Source organism: Labeo rohita, chromosome 7, assembly GCF_022985175.1.
Source record: "Labeo rohita strain BAU-BD-2019 chromosome 7, IGBB_LRoh.1.0, whole genome shotgun sequence".
NCBI classification, from domain to species: domain Eukaryota; kingdom Metazoa; phylum Chordata; class Actinopteri; order Cypriniformes; family Cyprinidae; genus Labeo; species Labeo rohita.
The window spans coordinates 32180662-32199468 of NC_066875.1; the positions used below are offsets into that span (position 1 = coordinate 32180662).

Genomic DNA, 18807 nt, shown 5'->3' on the forward strand with positions numbered 1-18807 from the left:
GCTCCTTTTCAGCTTTTAAGAAATACTCCTAACCATCATTAACTTTTTCTTATATGTCCTTTTCTGTGTATACGTTAATACCAGGCAAGAGGGCAGGAGCTATAGGGAACAGAACTGTCTGGGACTCTAGGAGAGTGGGAAAACAGATGTCCCGTCGGAGGTGTTTAGCCATTAAAGATATAATGTATTTCATCATCAGTTCCATGAGCTCGAGCTGAGCCAATAATGACCCAATGAGTGTCTCTGTAATCAATAAGGTTTGCTATAGAGACGACTAGAGAGCGATAAATCATGTTGTACTGTGCAGAAAGTCATTACATGTTAAATATATGACAGATTGATGTCATAACTTTCATAAAATGCCATTAAGTGCTACATAATTTTTCAGTACCAATTTGCGGTAAAGTTAAATTCAGAAGCATTCATTTATTTTTTACAGCAGTTATTAATCAAGGTTAATGCGGATTTATAAATATGCTATTGATAATTGTTAATTTATGTTCATTTACAGTTGAAGTCAAAAGTTTACGTAAACCTTGCAGAATCTGGAAAATGTTAATTATCGTTATTGTTCATGAGCCCTTGTTTTGTCCTGAACAGTTAAACTGCCTGCTGTTCTTAAGAAAAGTCCTTCAGGTCCCAACAAATTCTTTGGTTTTTCAGCATTTCTGTGTATTTGAATTCTTTCCAACAATGACTGTATGATTCTGAGATCCATCTTTTCACACTGAGGACAACTGAGGGACTCAGGGACCCCCACTTAATGCATTGTGTTTCCTTCTGGAGCATCAGTGAGCCTTTGTACCTTCTGTGATAGTTGCAAATGAATCCCTCAGTTGTCCTCAGTGTGAAAAGATGGATCTAAAAATCATACAGTCATTGCTATAAATGGTTAAAATACACAAAAATTCTGAAAAAACAAAGAACCTGTGGGACCTGAAGAAATTTTCTGAAGAACAGTGTGCAGTTTAACTTAAAGTGACTCATGAACAACTATCAGAATGATCCACACAGAGTAACAACAGTTCTGGTTCTGGTAACAACAGAGTATTAAGAATCAAGTGTATGCAAACTTTTATTTTTATAAAAACAACTATTATTTTCTCTTGTGGACTATACGTAAACATCTTTTATATGAAGTATATTATTCAGGTCAGTACTAAATAAAAAAAATCCTCTTATTTTGGTAAAATATTTAACATTTAGCAGATTCTGCAAGGTGTATGTAAACTTTTGACCAAAAGAAGTTATAAATGGGTATATAAATAAATGGAACACAAACAAATATTCATTACAATGTACAAAAATAAGACAAATGCAAATGTCTAACCTAGATTATTAAATGCTATAAAAGTATTGTTCATTGTAATTCCTAATAGATGAGTGTCACTGAACTGATCTTATTACTAAGTCTTACGATTTATCCTGAAATGCTTCTTTAGTTTGTTTTCAGTTTTCTGTAAGGAATTAGAAGTGGTTATGCTGAAGAAACCAGGAGGAAAGTAAGTGGGAGAACAAGCTGGAGCTGTCAAAGCTTGAGCTGAAAGCACTAGATAAGCAAAGACAGTTCTGACACTGAGAAGAGCCTTTGCTGTGAGGTGCTTTTATACAGTCTGTCTGGGTATCACATGTTTGTGATTATTTTTGGGAAGTAATGAGGAGGAAGAGAGAGAGAATACGAGAGAGGGGGTATTTTAAGCCGATGATGAATATAACATCAATGGGAACTGTATCATCTTGTGAAATGACTATCTGCGGAAATTTACTGCACGCAAACCTGTCAAAATATGAGTGGGGCACTCTGCGGGAGCTTTTGAAAAAGATGCTCTCGAGGGAACAAAGCATTATTAATGTTTAAAGAATGTCTTGTAACTAATGAACGTCCAGGATTACGTTTGGCCATTAAAGGTACTTCAAGAACCGTCTGTGGTGACATATTTCTCTTCCTGAAGAGGGTCTGAGGGAAAAAAACAAAACAAAAAAAACACTCCACCCTTTAAGTCCTGCGGAGCAAGTCACTTTGTGTGTCGTCTCTCTTCCTGCCTCTGAAATTCACAATGCTTATCAAAGCACGATGAGACATGAGATCAGCGGGGGGCGTCAAATGACCTGTCACTTTTGCAGGGTTCCTCCCTCTCCCGAAGAGCCATGCCTGAGTATCCACACAGAACGAATCTGATATTGAACAGGGCACCGTTCATGTGAGCGACACCATCTGTCTGTGAAGAGGTCCCACGCTGCATGTGAAATCTGATGAGAGGAAACAAAAGGAAAAGGGAAGAAAAAAAGCACGAAGGGCAAAAGAAATTTTCAACGGTAAAGGCGCAAGAGGAGGATAAGGAAAGCTCCCTCAGTCTCTCGCTCTGCTTTATATTACTCTAAACTGTGACACCTGTAAAAGACAGCATTACCAACTCGAGGCGATGAGCGATTGCCAATTTGCGATACATTTCAACAATTGTCACGGTCCTGTGTGCAATTATGTTTCGTTTAACATTGGCACCGAACAGAAAAGCACAGGAAGACAAACATCCCATTGAAATGCAGTTAAAGCGCCCGATAAACTCCACGCCCGCTGAATCACTCCTCGGGCCATAACAAGGAGGTGTTTCTCCGCATTCCGCTCGTTTGAGCGCTGGCTGAGTGTTACGTTAAAAACAGGCCGCTTGAGGTCAAAGGTTACGATGCTGATTGAAATAAAAGACAATGCAGAGGAAGACGTCGATTAAAAGCAAATTAAATCGAATTATTGCATTTTAATACAGTCACTTTTCCACAGCTTAAGATCATTATGGGCTTGGACAGCATCTCTTCCCTCATTAGAAAAATATGTTTGCCTTTTGAGGAGATGAAGCTCCGGTTTTCATGACAGAGGGATTGTGAGGAGAATGCTTATGTAAATAAACAAATTAGGAGGTGCACAAACAGACGCACAAAACACACACATAAACCTCGCAGTGTATTAAGCCAGGCTGCAGACTAGCAAAGTCAACACGTAGCTCCAATCAGAAACACCAGGGCTCCCAGCACTCAAGGTTGTCTTGGCACGCAGACAACATTACAGCACATAAACAAGGCTATGGGTCCATATCAAGGCCCTGTAATTGTTATGAGCTGGGCTGAGAAGAACTGGCTTGTTTTTACTGCACGCTTTTACTTCTGTTGTACGACCAAAGGCCCGGTGAGCAAATCTTTACAAGTCGTGCTGGAGTCGTATAACATAAGAGAATCTGGCCATTGGGAACAAAATAAATAAATAAAAATGACACAACCCAGATCAAGTCCAAAGTGCATTTTTCACCTTCGACGGTTTGCCTCATTCGCACCTGCAACACTGTAAAGCAGGCAACGACAATATTTGACATGTCGCCGATTGTATTTCATGACCCTTTAAATGAAGTTAGCACTCTCCATTTGTAACGTCTGGCAGTATTCCCTGAGTAGCTGCTAATTCACACTCCTGGTGCTTGTCAATTGGTGCATTCAGAAATGAGAAAGCATGATTTCACTTGAATAGCATGGAAATAATTAAAAACAGCATTACACTGCATTCATCAGCAGACAGCTTGAGACTGACCTCATGTACACATGTACACAGATAGAGAGGCTCATTGCTTGGAGATGGTACTCGGATGCCTGGTAACCGGAATTGATTTTCCTCGGCTTGCCTAAGAACCAGAAACTCGCACAATATGCGAGTACATCTATGCGAAATCCCACCCAAGAGATGCATTAAACGGCGAAGAAACTGTACCGAGTAACTCTACGCTCACGGTACCGCTGATGGATGGAAAAGGGAACGGAGGCTTTGAGTAATACAGGCGGGGGGAGAAAAAAAAGTTGGACAAAAGCACATTGTTGTTGTTACATTAATCTGGATACAAGAATGGGAATTTTCCTCCTCATTATGATCACACGCTGCTGGGCAAGCGGCTCCATTTTCTTCCCCCACCGTGCCCTGGCAGCTCGAGGCATCCCTGCTGAGGCGGCTTCCTCACCGTGATGAGTTTTTGACAGGCTTTACAGCCGTGCCAGGCCAGACAGTGGCTGAGCAGAATGCTGGCAGTTTTTTGGCGGTTATTAATCTCCCCATCTCTCTTGCTCTGTGCTTTTGAGATGGACCGGCTATCACATAATTGTTATGCAAACTTCTTACAGCAACAGTTTGTTTAAGCACATGTGGACTATTATTTGAAACCACAGAAAGTTCTGAAGGATCGTCTAGAGAATAAACATTATCTTCTGCAGGTGTAAACCCCACTCAGGCTGATATTAGAGAGTTATTAGAGCTCTGAGCTAAACATACAACTACAATTTCGGCATACATGTGTATCAAATTACCCCTAACACTTTCAAGATGAAATTCAGCTATTGAAAGGAATAGCAATAAGCTGAAGCCACTAATGGCGACAAAATGATGCTGAATCAACTCAGTGAACTCACATCAGTAAATTGCACCACATAACAAACAAGAAATATCTGATGGTTGAGAATAACTGCATTAAAAACCTCTTCAGACAAAAGACAAAATATGAATCCTCCCAGTCTAAACGGCTGAAACAGAGGGTTTTGTTCAGCCTGTGAAACACAGAAGCACTGCTGCCATCTGCTGTCTATTTAGGGAAACAAGTTTGGCTTGCCAGGGCAGCTGCAGACTGCAAACCCCTGTATCATTTAAGAAAATGACACATCTAGAAAACAAAGTGACTAAAAATCATGCTTCTACATTAATCAATTTGTTATGCATGGACTCATCTCAGTTTAAAGATTAAAAGTCTCTCATCATTTAGACACCTTTATGTTGTTCCACACCAGTATGACTTTCGTCTACAGAAGCAGCACTACACAAAAAAAATATATTAAAACAGATTAGGTAAGTGACAACAGAATTTTCATTTTTAAATCAAGATAAGTGGATGCATGACAGATTGATTAATGTGAAGCTGGAAGCATGATTATTTGGTCACTTTGTATACAGTTGAGGTCGTAAGTTTATATATACCTTGCAGAACCTATAAAATGTTAATTATTTTACCAGAATAAAAGGGATCATACAAGATGCATGTTATTTTTTGTTTTAGTACTGACCTGAAGAAGATATTTCACATATTTACATATAGTCCACAAGAGAAAATAATAGTTGACCCCACTCAAAAGTTTACTTACACTTGATTCTTAATACTGTGTTGTTACCTGAATGATCCACAGCTGTTTTTTTTTTTTTTTTTTTTTGTTCAGTGTCCTGAACAGTTAAACTGCCCGCTGTTCTTCAGAAAAATCCTTCAGGTCCAACAAATTCTTTGGGTTTTTCAGCATTTTTGTGTATTTGAACCCTTTCCGACAATGACTGTGTGATCTTGAGATCCATCTATGATTTTGAAATCCATCCAGGACAACTGAGAGACTTATATGTGCCTATTATAGAAGGTTCAAAGGCTCACTGACGCTCCAGAAGGAAACACAATGCATTAAGAGCTGGGGGGTAAAAACCTTTTATATTTGATGCTCAGGGTAAATTTAACTTATTTTGTCTTCTGGGAAACATGTAAGTATTATCTGTAGCTTTTGAAGAACAGTGCTAAATGAAAAACAATATGATTTTTGGCAAAATACAAAAAAAAAAATGTACACATCTTACTTCTGTTGAAAAGTTTTCACCCCCCAGCTCTTAATGCATTGTGTTTCCTTTCTGAAGCATCAGTGGGAATTTGAATCTTCTGTATTAGTTGCATATGAGTCTCTCAGTTGTCCTCAGTGTTAAAAGATGGATCTCAAAATCATACAGTCATCTTTGGAAAAGATTTAAATAAACAAAAACGTTGAAAACCCAAAGAATTTGTGTGACCTGAAGGATTTTTCTGAAGAACAGCGGACAGATTAACTGTTCAGGACAAACAAGTGACTCATGAACAACTATCACTAAACAAAAAAACACAGCTGTGGATCATTCAGGTAACAACACAGTATTAAGAGTCAAGTGTATGTAAACTTTTGAACGGGGTAATTTTTATAAATTCAACTATTATTTTCTCTTGTAGACTACATGTGAATGACTTTTATGTGAAACACCTTATTCAGGTCAGTACTAAATAAAAAATAACATGCATTTTGTATAACCCCTTTTTAATTTGGTAAAATTAACATTTTGCAGACTCTTGATTTTTTGACCTCAACTGTGTATGTATACTTTTTTCTTAAACATGGTATGATAGCAGAAACATGGTGTTCAATACCATAGATTTGATGAAGGAGCAGATGTGGAGTCATCATGTCTTTCCTGATCATATGACTGCATTGCTGGAAGACATCAGGAATGATATAAACTGTGTTTCTCTCCACAGCGCCCTCATTCACAACATTTCCAAATCTAATTGGAGACGGCAGCATTAATCCAGGCATCTTTACAGCCAACAGTCAATACTGAGGTTTCTAATTCAAGCACTGACATACACTCCCCTTCCTGCACTACCAACCACTGTTTCATAACCACACTTGAATCATAAATTTGAAAGCAAACACATTGATTAAAAAATGTATTCACTGCCATCATCTTAATTAGTCTATATCCGGTAGTGAAAATAGGATGACTTTCAGGAAATTTCTGTGGTTTGCACTGTATAATTATTTCCATCAAAAACCAGACAGATTTGAACTACAGAATCGAATGAGGGGTACAAATGGCCTATTACATACATGTAAGTAATATTAATTATACTGCATTTCATTGTACTCTGCACAATGACAAATCTGAATGTAATCTAATCTAAATTTAAAACATTAGATCTCAACCAGGGGGCCTCGACAAACTTTCAGTAGGCCAGAATAAGATTTATCACGTAAATGAGTCTATAACTTAAAACATTATTGAAGAAAAACATTAAAAATAAAGATATACAACATTAAACTAAACACTTACAACAGAAGTATATATCAGATTAGATAAAAGGTCTCGGGCAAAGGGAGGCCTTGGAGCCAAAACGTTCTTCATTAGAGTACATGACCTGCTCTGAGTCTCATTAGAGCTCAGATTTACTGTGAAACTGGATCTAGAGTAGACAGAGATAGGACTAGGGAGAGGAACAATGACAGATTTATGTCTCAAAGCAGTGATGAATCAAAATGCCTTTAAATAAGATAAAGAAACAAGAGAGCAACTTTATTCTACCCTGCATAATTAGTTCATAGTCTCAAGTGCATTTAAATGTGTTTTTATTGGCAGTATCCTTTCATCCTGTTCACCGCTCAAAAACTTTGCCCATTCTCTCAGGGCATGATTTCACACTTGCGGTACATGAAAACCACTTGCAGATGACTCCACGAGACGTTTATTGATCCGAAACGATGGGCGTGGGGGTATGTGGAAAGCAAAAAAAGAACAACTTAAAGACACCGTCAGGATGCATGCTTGAGTCCAACTCAAGCATATCTATGCACTCACGAGCGAATCTGATCAGCACAGGAATCTAGTGTGTAATTGATAACAGTCTTTTTTTCCTCTGTATGCAAGGTAGGCTTAATTAATACCACATAGAGAGGAGATTCTTTCTGGACAAGTCTGACATATTTATCACGAGACGTCTGGATAAGGCACTCTGGAGTTCGTCACACGCAGTGTCTAAACACTAACCTGCCAGATGTGTTAGGATCTTTTTTCTGAGGCAGCAGTTCCCATCAACGGGCAGAAGCAATTACTAGAGGTTATCACAGGTCATCAACTGCAGAGCGGCGCAGATTTGGATTTCCTCCCTCTCTTCAAGCTCCTTTCTCTACTTTTAAATATAAAGATTCCTGAATAACATGTAAAGAAAATATGTTGTTTACACCCTGAGAAGTTAAAAGAGTGAATTTTAAGAAGTTTTATTAGCGTTGGAAACGGCATTTACCATATGTCATGTCTGTCTATCTGTTGCCATCCCAGAATGCATTGCCATTTGATGCAGTAACATGATCTAAATAAAATCCAGATGTACTCCACCAATTGGTCTAATTCCTTCAAGCCTCGATATTTCACATTACATATATTAATCATCTGAGGCATGTCACAGATTTCTGCACTGATAACAACATCCCTCCCTTCAAACGACAGCTGACTCATTCCAATCAAACCAGTGGGGCGGTTATCAAAACAATGCTGCAAAAAGGGAGGGAGACCGACATTTCCCGGGCTGTTGCACTCAAGTGACAAAACATTAAGTGCTTCCACCTTTAGTTTATGAAACTGCGGTTTCAGTTATCCAACTCAAAGAACCGATCACAAGCTGTAAAGGTCAATTCAGAGGGTTTTTTAAATAAACACTAAGAAAGGTCATACAAAAATATTCTATTACCATCTTCAGAACTACACCCTTGAAGGAATGGCTGATAAAAGCTTCAAATTCTATTATTCCGTACAAGACAACAGGTGCGGACTTGCCGAGGTATCAGGTTTTTTTTGCCATTAGCTTGCCAAGATAATCTGTTACTGTTGGACATAACGTTTCCACATGCAAAAACGGTCCATTTTCATACAATTACTCTCAACTTGATTCAACCTGCTGTTGTTTATCTTCAACGGCAGAATCTTAGACATTGTCAGTGCAGTTCACGAAGAGCCCTTCTCTTGTCCTCAGGCTGAAAGCCTCTCTCCAGGGTCCTGAAGCATGGGCTGTAGGCCTAGAGCTGGTCCAGGGCAAGGGGCCAAACATATCAACAAGCCAGTGCCCTCCCTGTAGGGCCCCACGATTAGTCCTCCTCTGAGGAAAGCTGGGCCCCATCATCATGCACCTCTCGGTAGGCTGCCAGTGGTCCTCCTTCGGGGTTGTAACTCTCCATCTTGAAACTCAAACCATCTGCCAGCTTCTGGGCAGCTTGTTTGGCCTGCAACTCCTGAAATGAGCAGTATACACAATAACATGAATACAGAATGAGAAACGCCCACACACAAGTGGTAAACATGTATATGTTTTATACTCTCTGCCAGGAGTATTCAAGTAGTACTTCCTCTCAACATCTCAAAACAGTTGAAGCTTTCGTGGGATAAAACTTTTTTGAGGCCTCAGATGCTATGAAATTTCATTTATCACTTTGATATTTCAAATCTCTGTTTCTCTGCTCTGCTATAAGCATGACATCCTCTACCTACCAGGTGTTTTCTGGTCTGCTCTTGCAGAAGGGCAGCTGATTCCTCTAATGGCAGCAGCTGGGCGGGACTGTGGTGCAGGGGTGGAAGCTTAGCAGCAGTGATGTCATCCAGGTGTTTTCGGTCCCGTTGTCTTCTGGCCTCTGCAGTAAGTGGTGTGGTGCTGCCAGAGGCCTGACTAGGCGATGAAGACTCAGATTTTACAGCTAACCTAAATAAAACACAGATACTTTTATCCATTTAAACTACAATATGTATTATACAGGCTCATGCATTTCCTGTGACTTTTGATTTATATTGGAAATATAAAGTCAGTGAGTTAAAGGGTAGTTCGAAAAAAAAAAAAAAAAAATTCACCCTCATGTTGTTCGAAACCCATGAGACTTTGGTTCGTTTTGATAGTTCAGGTAACCACGACTTAGGAGATCCAGAAAGGTAAAATTAACCCATATGAATAGTTTGTTTTAATGCAAGTGCTGTGAAGAAATATAATCGCTTTATATGAATGGTAGAACAAACCTCAATGGTTCTTGTGTATCATGCATGCACATTTGAGCTTCCATGTTTACCATATGTGACCCTGGACCACAAAACAAGTCACACAAATATATTTGTATGTATTTCCATGTTCCAAATGTTCTATAAAGACATACTGTAAACTTCCAATCGTATATACATCAAGATGTAATTTTTGATTTGTAATATGCATGGCTAAGAACTTCATTTGGACCACTTTAAAGCAATTTTCTCATTATTTCGTTTTTTGCACCCTCAGCTTCCAAATTTTCTTTTTTTTTTTTTGTATCTCAGCCAAATATTGTCTTATCCTAACAAACCATACATCAACAGAAAGCTTATTTATTCAGATGATGTAGAAATCTCAATTATAAAATATTGACCCTTATGACTGGTTTTGTGGTCCAGGGTCACATATATCAATCATTGCAAGACTTGGATTAAAACACTTGATTCATACAGATTCATTATATAATGCCTTTTTAAGACTTCTTTTGTTCTTCTAACGATAACCAAAATTTCATTTTTGTGTGAACTGTCCCTTTAATGTCTTGTATTTCAGCTTATTTTCAAAGAAAATACAAAGCCATGCAATGACTGTGTAGTTCCACTCACTGGTTTGGTTTAAATCTTGACTTCTTTATATTCACACTTTTCTCTGTCTTCTCCAGAACTTCTATGTAATGCGGTTTCTTCTGATGCTGATTACCCAGAAAGGGTTTACTAGGAGACACAATCTTTATAGCGTCTTGGTTGGAGCCACTGTTACTTTCATCAAGAGTTACTTGTCCAAACGCCTCCACAAGCTCTGTGTCTTTCATCAGTGAGTCTGCTGCATTCTCACCGGCCGTTTCTAGTGTTCCAGCAGCCTTGAGCTTGGATGTCAAAGACTCCTCTTGGCCCAACAGACCACCATTTTCCTGTATGTCAGCCATATTAATATTGACATTGGCTTTGTTTCTGTCACGAGATGGGATAATCATGTCCACATTGGAGTCTAAATGCTTATCTGTGCTTCGCTCGGCAAGGGCATGCTGATATTTAGCCTGAAACTCTGTCCGGACAGAGATTAAACTTGCTTGTTTTCTCTCCTCCTCCTCCAGATGTCCAAGTGCAAGGTGTACTTTCTCCACAAAGTCAGCAATCTTCTTTCCCTTATCTGGAAGAGTCTGAATGAATCTCCTGAAGAGATCGTAAAAGAACAAATTACGTTTAGTCATAATTATTTACACAGCATTTTATACGACTCAGAATGTCAGAGTAATAATTGGGAAAATAAGTGTCCATGCTGCACATAGCTGATTAATAAAAAAAAGGCAACAAATTAATTTTTATTACATACTTTCTGCGTTGAATTATAAATTGTCCCAACTGTGTGCACTGGTCTGTTATTTAATACACTAATAAGAAGGTTACGGTGGGGGCGCCAACGGATTTGGAATGATCCAGAATATTTATCAGCATATCTAGTCAGTAACCTTAAATCCTAATTTGGTTATATATACACACATCATGATTTATATACTCAGGCTGACATGAAATGAAATTAAATGGAAGAAGTAGAAAATATCACTTACTTATTAGACAGTAACTTTTCTTGTCTTGACAGTATCTCCAAGAGCTGATCTTTACTCTTGCTGCTCAGATCACCCACTTCCCCTTGGCGCGCTGTCCACGCCGACGACATGATCAAATCTGTGAAAAATAAACCAGTAAAAGTCTCACACTGACACGGTCACTCTACAAGTCACCATGACTGATCATACAGGACGTCAGAAATTCACTTCAACCGCCATGTGTCAAAATAAGCAACGACAATGAAGTACGCGACGATAATACCAAACCAGTTATAGCACATTCACTACAAAATAAAAGACCCAAAGCAACTATTAAATTAAAAGACTGTCAGTCGGAGTTCTACATTTTGTCATCCTCAACAACTTTCTGTAAAATTATTATTTTTACATTTTTTAAAAAGTCTGATTCAGAAAATGCTTAGAATAAACGTTAAGTTTGGTGTCCATATTTGATTGTTAAAATATCGTTTACATATGTTCTTGAGAGACCAGGCAGGCAAGGCACGAAAAGGCAACCTTTTCAGGGAACTGTATAATTGTTGTGGCTGTGTGAATAGCAGAATATAGCTTTCGGAAACTTTGAAAGAATTGTAAGTGTTTATCTTTTTTTTGTTCTTTCAAGAACAAAAATACAAAGACACTTAACATTAAACATAAAGTAAACAGAAGTAAAAGTGGGGGACACATATAACGAGTATGCATCATGGAGGGTAAAAAAAATTTTTTTTTACAAACAACATTTTTTAATATTAGAGACGTTGTTATACATTTCTTGTTTCTAGTACCTGAGATCAATGAGTCATAAAATATATTAAGGTCTTTACAAAAAAATTAAAAGAGGGAGTAATACACATTATTTTTGTTTTATGTATATGGAACTTCCCAAGAAGTATTAACACCTTTAAAGTGTTATCTACTACATCTGATCCAGTATTGCAATTCAAAAAAAAGATCATAGATTCATCTAATTATTTTATAAAATATATCAAAAACCAACCTAGATACCTGCTTCCAAAAATCTTCAGAGTATTTACAATTATGAAATAAGTGTGTAAGTGTTTCATTTTCTAAATTACAAAATGAACATTTAGGTGAGGCATCTTTTCTAAACTTGTTAATAAAAGAGTTACAAGGATAGTTCCTGTGCAATATCTTAAAATGTATTTCCTTTACCTTATTTGGGAGTAAAAATTTATTAGATGCCGACCATATTATGTAAGTGTTTATCTTAAAGAAAGAAAGACCGACTGACAGAAACAAAGAAAGAAGCGCCATCGCACTGGCGTCATCTGCTGGTCAAGTACATGTAATGCACTGTGAAGGTTCAAAATAACGTTAGAAATTGACTATATTATTGTTCGACCTTTATTGTACCTTTTCATTTTAATAAAATTTAAATGTAAAAAGAATATTCTCCCATATGGAGCACAAAAATATTATAGCGTTGCTGGAATACTAAAACAGATATTTACAAATGAAACGAGGATGATATTCATCGCCTAAAATGCATACTGTAAAATCACGTAGACTCAGTAAAACAGCTCAGAGAATAAGGCGAATATATTAGCCCCATTCCCTAATCTATTACTCATATTCCCTACTTACATATATTTATATAAGAAACATTATGCCAGTAGAAGCAACAGCATGTACAAAATAACGTTTCTAATTAAACGTACACAACTTAAAACATCTTCATATGATGTAATGACGTTGACGCACGATCACGGGGTGCGTTCACTTGGAAACGAGCTGCTGTATTCCGATCTTGTATTGTCGTAAAGCTTCCAAATCGACTTGAGTCTGCCAGCCATCATAAGTACGGGAGGTAACGCCTGGTTGAGCTTTGCGCTCCGGCGACAATAAAAGAGCAATCATGACGAGTGGGTATTGATTTTTTTTTATTAATACTGTAGACATGATATGAGCTTCTACTATTATTAATTGAAGTAACATTACTTTAACACAAAAACGATTACAGGAGCGGTACAATAGCAAGGCTAACTAGCTAACGTTAGGTAGCTAGTTAGCTTATTCTGTGTACAGTTCACGAAATCACAAGACTTATCTACTAAACGAGGCGAAATGCTGGTTTATGGTGACGTTAGTGAATATTAATTATTTATTATATACGCTACGAGTCTAAGACACGAAAAACGTTTTCAAAATGTTGTCTAAAAGTTAGTTTATGTGTGGAAAGTTGACGGACGTTTCACATGAGCAAACTTAAATTATAATATCAGTATTTGAATAGTAATGGCAGCCGGCGAAATTGTTTTTGGATGGACAAAATGTTTCATAAGATCAGGAAGTTGTGTATTTTATGATATTGTCGATCGTTTGTCTCAGTGTTTTGTGCGGATGTTGTTATTGTTGTGAGAGCTCTCTGGCGCCCTCATTGCCACGTCGCCTCACTGCTACACATGTCTGTTGATTATACTGTACACAGACTAGGGTTTACATGTTAAACGGTACAGCATCAACCTTCAAAATACACTTCCAGACACTGAGTAGATTTGCCAATTGCAGACTGGAGATTTTAAACAGAGTGCTATCTTGTTACTTCATGTTCCGTCCTGTCTGCAATCTTTGTATATTCAAGGCTGTAAAGCATGAATAGGCCATTAACAGTGTTGTGATGTCTCGTCCTGCAGGGGGAAATCAGCGTGAGCTTGCCCGTCAGAAGAATGCTAAGAAGCAAAATGAACAGACCAAAGGGAAGAGAAATGAGGATGGCCTCTCAGCAGCTGCCCGTAAGCAAAGGTACAACACCTAAAGAGAATAACAACAAATAGATACATTGAATTACAAACTGTATCATACTGAATGTGAATATGATCTTGTATTTCAGAGATGCTGAAATCATGCAGCAGAAGCAAAAAAAGGCAAATGAGAAGGTGGAGCCTAAAAGCAAATAACCAGTGGAATTCGCTGTGACTGACATGGCATCCTGATCTCTTTTTTTCTTTTGTCAAGAGCGAGTATCTGTCATTGTGTAGATGTGGAGACTTTGATTCTTTAATGTTTCATCCCAACCTCCATAATGTGCTTGAAAGGGCATGTCAACAATACAGTACATAATGATTTGTTTTCAGCTATGGAGGAGAGAATTTCTTATGTTCAAATAATCAGAGCAATCCCAAATAACGGGAGTCTCAAAAATGTCTGAACTGGCATTGTAATCTTGTATTTTTGTATCAAGTGCCCTTCTTAATAAAATGTACATTTTAATTCACATCTAGCAATTAAACTGTTATCCCTGTAATGTGTGTATTATGATTCAGTGTTTTTAACCATTCACGATTTTTCATTTTTCATTCACTTCAATTTTTTATACAGAATTAGCTATGGCTAATAACTATAAACAGTTACAACGTGATTGCAGTATTTAAATTATTCAGTGTACTTTTTAATAATACGAGTCAGGTAAATATTTGCCATATTAAAAAGCAGTTATGAACTCTCATGGCCAACTGTTTTACTGGCATAACAGGTATCTAATACATTTGTGCTCATTTACCTTTATTTGCTTACTTGCATTAATGTGAAATGTCAGTAACTTCATTGTATACTACAAGTTGCTGTTAACATAATGGACTATAAAGTATGATGCCCAGAGGGTGCCCTGTTTGTTAACAAATTGATGGGCTGGACGTAAAATGCACATTCCTCCATATACGTCATAATCTGTGGGCAGGAAGAAACAATATTTGACCCTGTGTCTCAAAACAGTAATGTGTGGTTGTAACTAAAAAATGCTGGGTTAAAAACAACCAAGCGCTGGGCAAAATATGGACAAACCCAGCGTCTGGGTTGTTTTGACCCAGCGGTTGTGTGTTTAACCCAGGGTAGTTTTATTCAACTCAATTATTGTGTAAAATTACTATATTTCTTGCTTAAAATGAACCCAAAATCTGTTGAAAATTAACGTTCATTAATGTTCTGTAATAAATGAATAATAAACTTTTTTAAATTGCTTATTAATAAATGTTCACCTTTTGATTATTACTGTTGCCTCTAGTAATTATGTGTCTGATTTTTAATTTACAACCTATTTTGGGTTCATTTTAAGCCAGCCATATAGTATTATATTTTTTAAACTATAGCTGAGTAAATAAAACTACCCAGAAGGTTGGGTTAAATATTTAACTCAACCTCTGTGTCAAAACAACCCAGTGGCTGGGTTTGCCCATATTTCACCCAGCATTTTGTAGAGTGATGTGTATTAAATATAATGTGAACACAGAAAATGTTCACACGTATTGCTAGATATATATCACTGAAATAAGTTTCTTGTGTTTGTACAGTGTAAACAGCAAAAACGAATCTGGCTATTCACTGGATGCTATTATTACGACGATTATTTTGATTTGCTGAAGCGTATTTAGAGGGCGGGGTTTGCGAGAGGGGCGGGGCTAGACTATAAACAAAAATAAAGCCATATGTTCACATTTTCCCGTTTATTACGGTTTCCTGTAAGTTTAGTATTAAAGGTGTTTACTGTAATTGATTATGTCCAAGTTTAATTTATTGTAGCAATGATTAAGAAAAAAAAATAGAATAACAATTTTCCTTTTTTTTTTTTAAATAATCATCGTCATACCATCAGGTGTAACATTTATTCTATTAAACCTTACAAATCTGGTTTGTAGTGAAACCAACAGACCAACAAAAATCCGACTCTTAAACGATTCATTCACTAAAGCATTACTCAGACTACAGCTTCTTTGAAACAGAACCAAACCTGCTCCGGGACAGGTTCTGTTCTACACCTCTATCGTTTATCATCGGTAAACAGTTATTGGACCAATCAGCTGTGAGCAAAGTTACGTAACTAAGTCCATAGCAGGCGTAGTAGCAAAATGGCTTCGCCGTATTTGGAGAATCCTGTAGACATCGGAGCCCAAATTGTACAAAGGGCTTTACACAGGGAAAGAGTTATTAGAGATAAACAAAACCCACTGGCATTTTCTGATGAGCACTTGTATGAGAGATACAGATTTTCATCGGAGGGAATGTTATATCTTTGTCGTCTTCTTGAGCCCCACATTAAAAACCCGACGCGGCGAAGCCACGCGACCACTGTCCCGCAAATGATTTGTATTGCTCTGCGCTTTTTTGCAAGTGGCACATACCTGTATGAGGTGGGCGATGCCGAGAAGCTCAGCAAAAACACAGTGTGCCGAACAATTCGTAGGGTGGTTATCGCACTCCAGAGATACATAAACACGTTCATTGTGTTCCCTGGACATTTACCCACTGTGGCCATAAAAGAGGGCTTCTCTAAAATAGCTGGTAAGATGGATTAATACACTAATGCACCATCAGTAATGATCGATGTTAAAAGTCTCTAAACAGATGTTTGATCTTTTGAAAGGATTCCCAAGAGTTATTGGAGCAATAGACTGCACACACATTCCAATCTCTACACCAACAAAACAAATTGAGGCTGATTATCTTAACAGAAAAGCTACTCATAGCATCAATGTTCAGGTAGGTATATTGCATTTGAGTAATATGCATATACAGTTCAAATCTAAAGTTTACACCTTGCAGAATCTGCAAAATGTTAATTATTTTACCAAAATAAGAGGGATCATAAAAAAATGCATGGTATGCTTTATTTAGTACTGACCTAAATAAGACATTTCACATAAAAGATGTTTACATGTAGTTCACAAGAGAAAATAATTTATTAATAGTTTATAAAAATTACCCCATTCAAAAGTTTACATATGCTTGATACTTAACACTGTGGTGTTACCTGAATGATCCACAGCTGTTTTTTTTGTTTTGTTTTTGAGAGTGGTTCATGAGTCTCTTGTTTGTCCTGAACAGTTAAACTGCCTGCTTTTCTTCAGAAAAATCCATCAGGTCCCACAAATTCTTTGTTTTTCAGCATTTTTGTGTATTTGTACTCTTTCCAACAATGACTGTATGATTTTAAGATCCGTCTTTTCACAATGAGGACAACTGAGAGACTCATGTGCAGCTATTACAGAAGGTTCAAACACTCACTGATGCTTCAGAAGGTAAAACAATGCATTAAGAGCCAGGGGTGAAAACTTTCAAACAGAGTGAAAATGCGTACGTTTTTCATATTTTGTCAAAATATCTTTTTTATTATTTAATACTCCCCTTCAGAAGCTACAGAAGATACGTACATGTTTCTCAGAAGACAAAAGTTTTCACCCCCAGCTCTTAATGCATTGTGTTTCCTTCTGGAGCATCAGTGAGCCTTCTGTAATAGTTGCATATGAGTCCCTCAGTTGTCCTCATTGTGAAAAGATGGATCTCAAAATCATACAGTTATTGCTGAAAACAATGCTGAAAAACCAAAGAATTTATGGAACCTGTAGGATTTTTCTGATGAACAGTGGGCAGTTCAACTGTTCAGGATAAACAAGGGACTCATGAACAACCATCGCTAAACAGAAAAAACACAGCTGTGGATCATTCAGGTAACAACACTGTATTAAGAATCAAGTGTATGTAAACTTTTGAACAGGGTCATTTTTATAAATACAACTATTATTTTCTCTTGCTGACTCTATGTAAACGTCTTTTATGTGAAATATTCTATTCAGGTCAGTACTACATAAAAAATAACATGCATTTTGCCCCCTTATTTTGGTAAAATAATTAACATTTTGCAGATTCCGCAAGGTGTATGTAAGCTTTTGACCCCAACTGTATTTCCCTATATGTAAACTATAGTATTTCACCTACTGTATGTTTATTACAGATGACTTGTGACCATCAGTGTATGGTCACTAGTCTGGATGCCAGATGGCCTGGTTCTATGCACGACACCCAAATTTTCGAGAAGTCGTTCTTATGTCAGCGCTTTCAAGAAGGTATGATAAAATGGGAACTGCAGGCAACAGTTTACTAGAATAGATTGTGACATTGTGACACACTTTTCTTGTTTCTGTTCATTGACAGGGCTGTTTGATGGTCTGTTGGTGGGAGACCAAACTTACGCATGCCAGAGCTTTTTGATGACTCCCTACCCTGGTCCGGAGACAAAACCACAACATGACTTTAACATGGCCCTTAGTCAAACCAGACTGAAGATAGACACGACTTTTGCCATTTTAAAGGCACGGTTTAACTGTCTTCGTGACTTAAGAGTGTCACCAGAGCGGGCATCTCAGATTGTAGGTGCATGTGTTATCCTCCACAACATAGCCACAATAAGGAAGGAGCGGGTGCCAAATGAATATGATCTTCCACCTGATGATATCGACCCCTTCACTCAGGACCATCCAGCAGGCAGAGCTGTCAGAGATGCCATTACAGCAGAATATTTCACTTAGCATTTAATAAAAGCAAAATGACCATTTGCACATATTCCTTAATTGCCTTTTGTGTTGTTAGAGAGAAATGTTTCATATTAGGCCTTATTATTGCATTAACATTTGTTATGATTAAATTCTTAGCCATCTTTTCTCATGTTGATGTTGAAAATATTCAGTGTAAAGGCCATGACTGAAGATTAGGTGATTTTACACATTATTGTACAGTATTTTAAACCTTTGTAAAAACCAATCCACAGGTTGTGAATTTATGTGAACTCATAAATTAAAAATGAAA

General features: G+C 37.5%; 3 protein-coding genes across 4 annotated transcripts; 2 read left to right on the forward strand and 1 right to left on the reverse strand.

The window, feature by feature from the left end:
• Positions 1-678: 678 nt before the first annotated feature.
• Positions 679-11478, reverse strand: polr2m (RNA polymerase II subunit M). 2 transcript variants are annotated; one of them, XR_007828143.1, is made up of 5 exons: positions 11212-11478; positions 10250-10816; positions 9122-9329; positions 7628-8865; positions 679-2250 (listed from the first exon to the last, which is right to left on the reverse strand). XR_007828143.1 is itself a non-coding variant. In XM_051115873.1 (4 exons), the coding sequence occupies exons 1-4, from the start codon at positions 11319-11321 to the stop codon at positions 8722-8724; spliced, it is 1029 nt and encodes a 342-aa protein (XP_050971830.1). In that variant the 5' UTR covers positions 11322-11478; the 3' UTR covers positions 6131-8721. The 2 variants fall into 2 exon arrangements, 1 of the variants encoding a protein (XP_050971830.1); XM_051115873.1 differs by lacking the exon at positions 679-2250 and having other exon boundaries at positions 6131-8865.
• A 1480-nt stretch (positions 11479-12958) lies between these two features.
• serf2b (small EDRK-rich factor 2b) lies at positions 12959-14476 on the forward strand. Its single transcript, XM_051114695.1, has 3 exons — positions 12959-13094; positions 13866-13974; positions 14063-14476. Exons 1-3 carry the CDS (start codon positions 13088-13090, stop codon positions 14127-14129), a joined length of 183 nt encoding a protein of 60 aa, XP_050970652.1. The 5' UTR covers positions 12959-13087; the 3' UTR covers positions 14130-14476.
• Positions 14477-16054: 1578 nt separating this feature from the next.
• On the forward strand, positions 16055-18736 carry harbi2 (harbinger transposase derived 2). Its single transcript, XM_051114694.1, has 4 exons — positions 16055-16506; positions 16589-16704; positions 17957-18068; positions 18157-18736. Exons 1-4 carry the CDS (start codon positions 16074-16076, stop codon positions 18528-18530), a joined length of 1035 nt encoding a protein of 344 aa, XP_050970651.1. The 5' UTR covers positions 16055-16073; the 3' UTR covers positions 18531-18736.
• Positions 18737-18807: the final 71 nt, after the last annotated feature.

What these genes read in the sequence shown, in the direction of transcription:
- polr2m (XM_051115873.1), bottom strand. Translation starts at nt 11,321, where the DNA reads ATGTCGTCGGCGTGGACAGCGCGCCAAGGGGAAGTGGGTGATCTGAGC. An exon ending in TCAAGATTTAAACCAAACCA is followed by an intron (nt 9,330 to 10,249) that starts GTGAGTGGAACT and finishes TGTTTTATTTAG; the next exon opens with GTTAGCTGTAAAATCTGAGT. An exon ending in AGCAGACCAGAAAACACCTG is followed by an intron (nt 8,866 to 9,121) that starts GTAGGTAGAGGA and finishes TGCTCATTTCAG; the next exon opens with GAGTTGCAGGCCAAACAAGC.
- serf2b (XM_051114695.1), top strand. An exon ending in GCAGCTGCCCGTAAGCAAAG is followed by an intron (nt 13,975 to 14,062) that starts GTACAACACCTA and finishes CTTGTATTTCAG; the next exon opens with AGATGCTGAAATCATGCAGC.
- harbi2 (XM_051114694.1), top strand. Translation starts at nt 16,074, where the DNA reads ATGGCTTCGCCGTATTTGGAGAATCCTGTAGACATCGGAGCCCAAATT. An exon ending in GGGCTTCTCTAAAATAGCTG is followed by an intron (nt 16,507 to 16,588) that starts GTAAGATGGATT and finishes ATCTTTTGAAAG; the next exon opens with GATTCCCAAGAGTTATTGGA. An exon ending in ATGTCAGCGCTTTCAAGAAG is followed by an intron (nt 18,069 to 18,156) that starts GTATGATAAAAT and finishes GTTCATTGACAG; the next exon opens with GGCTGTTTGATGGTCTGTTG.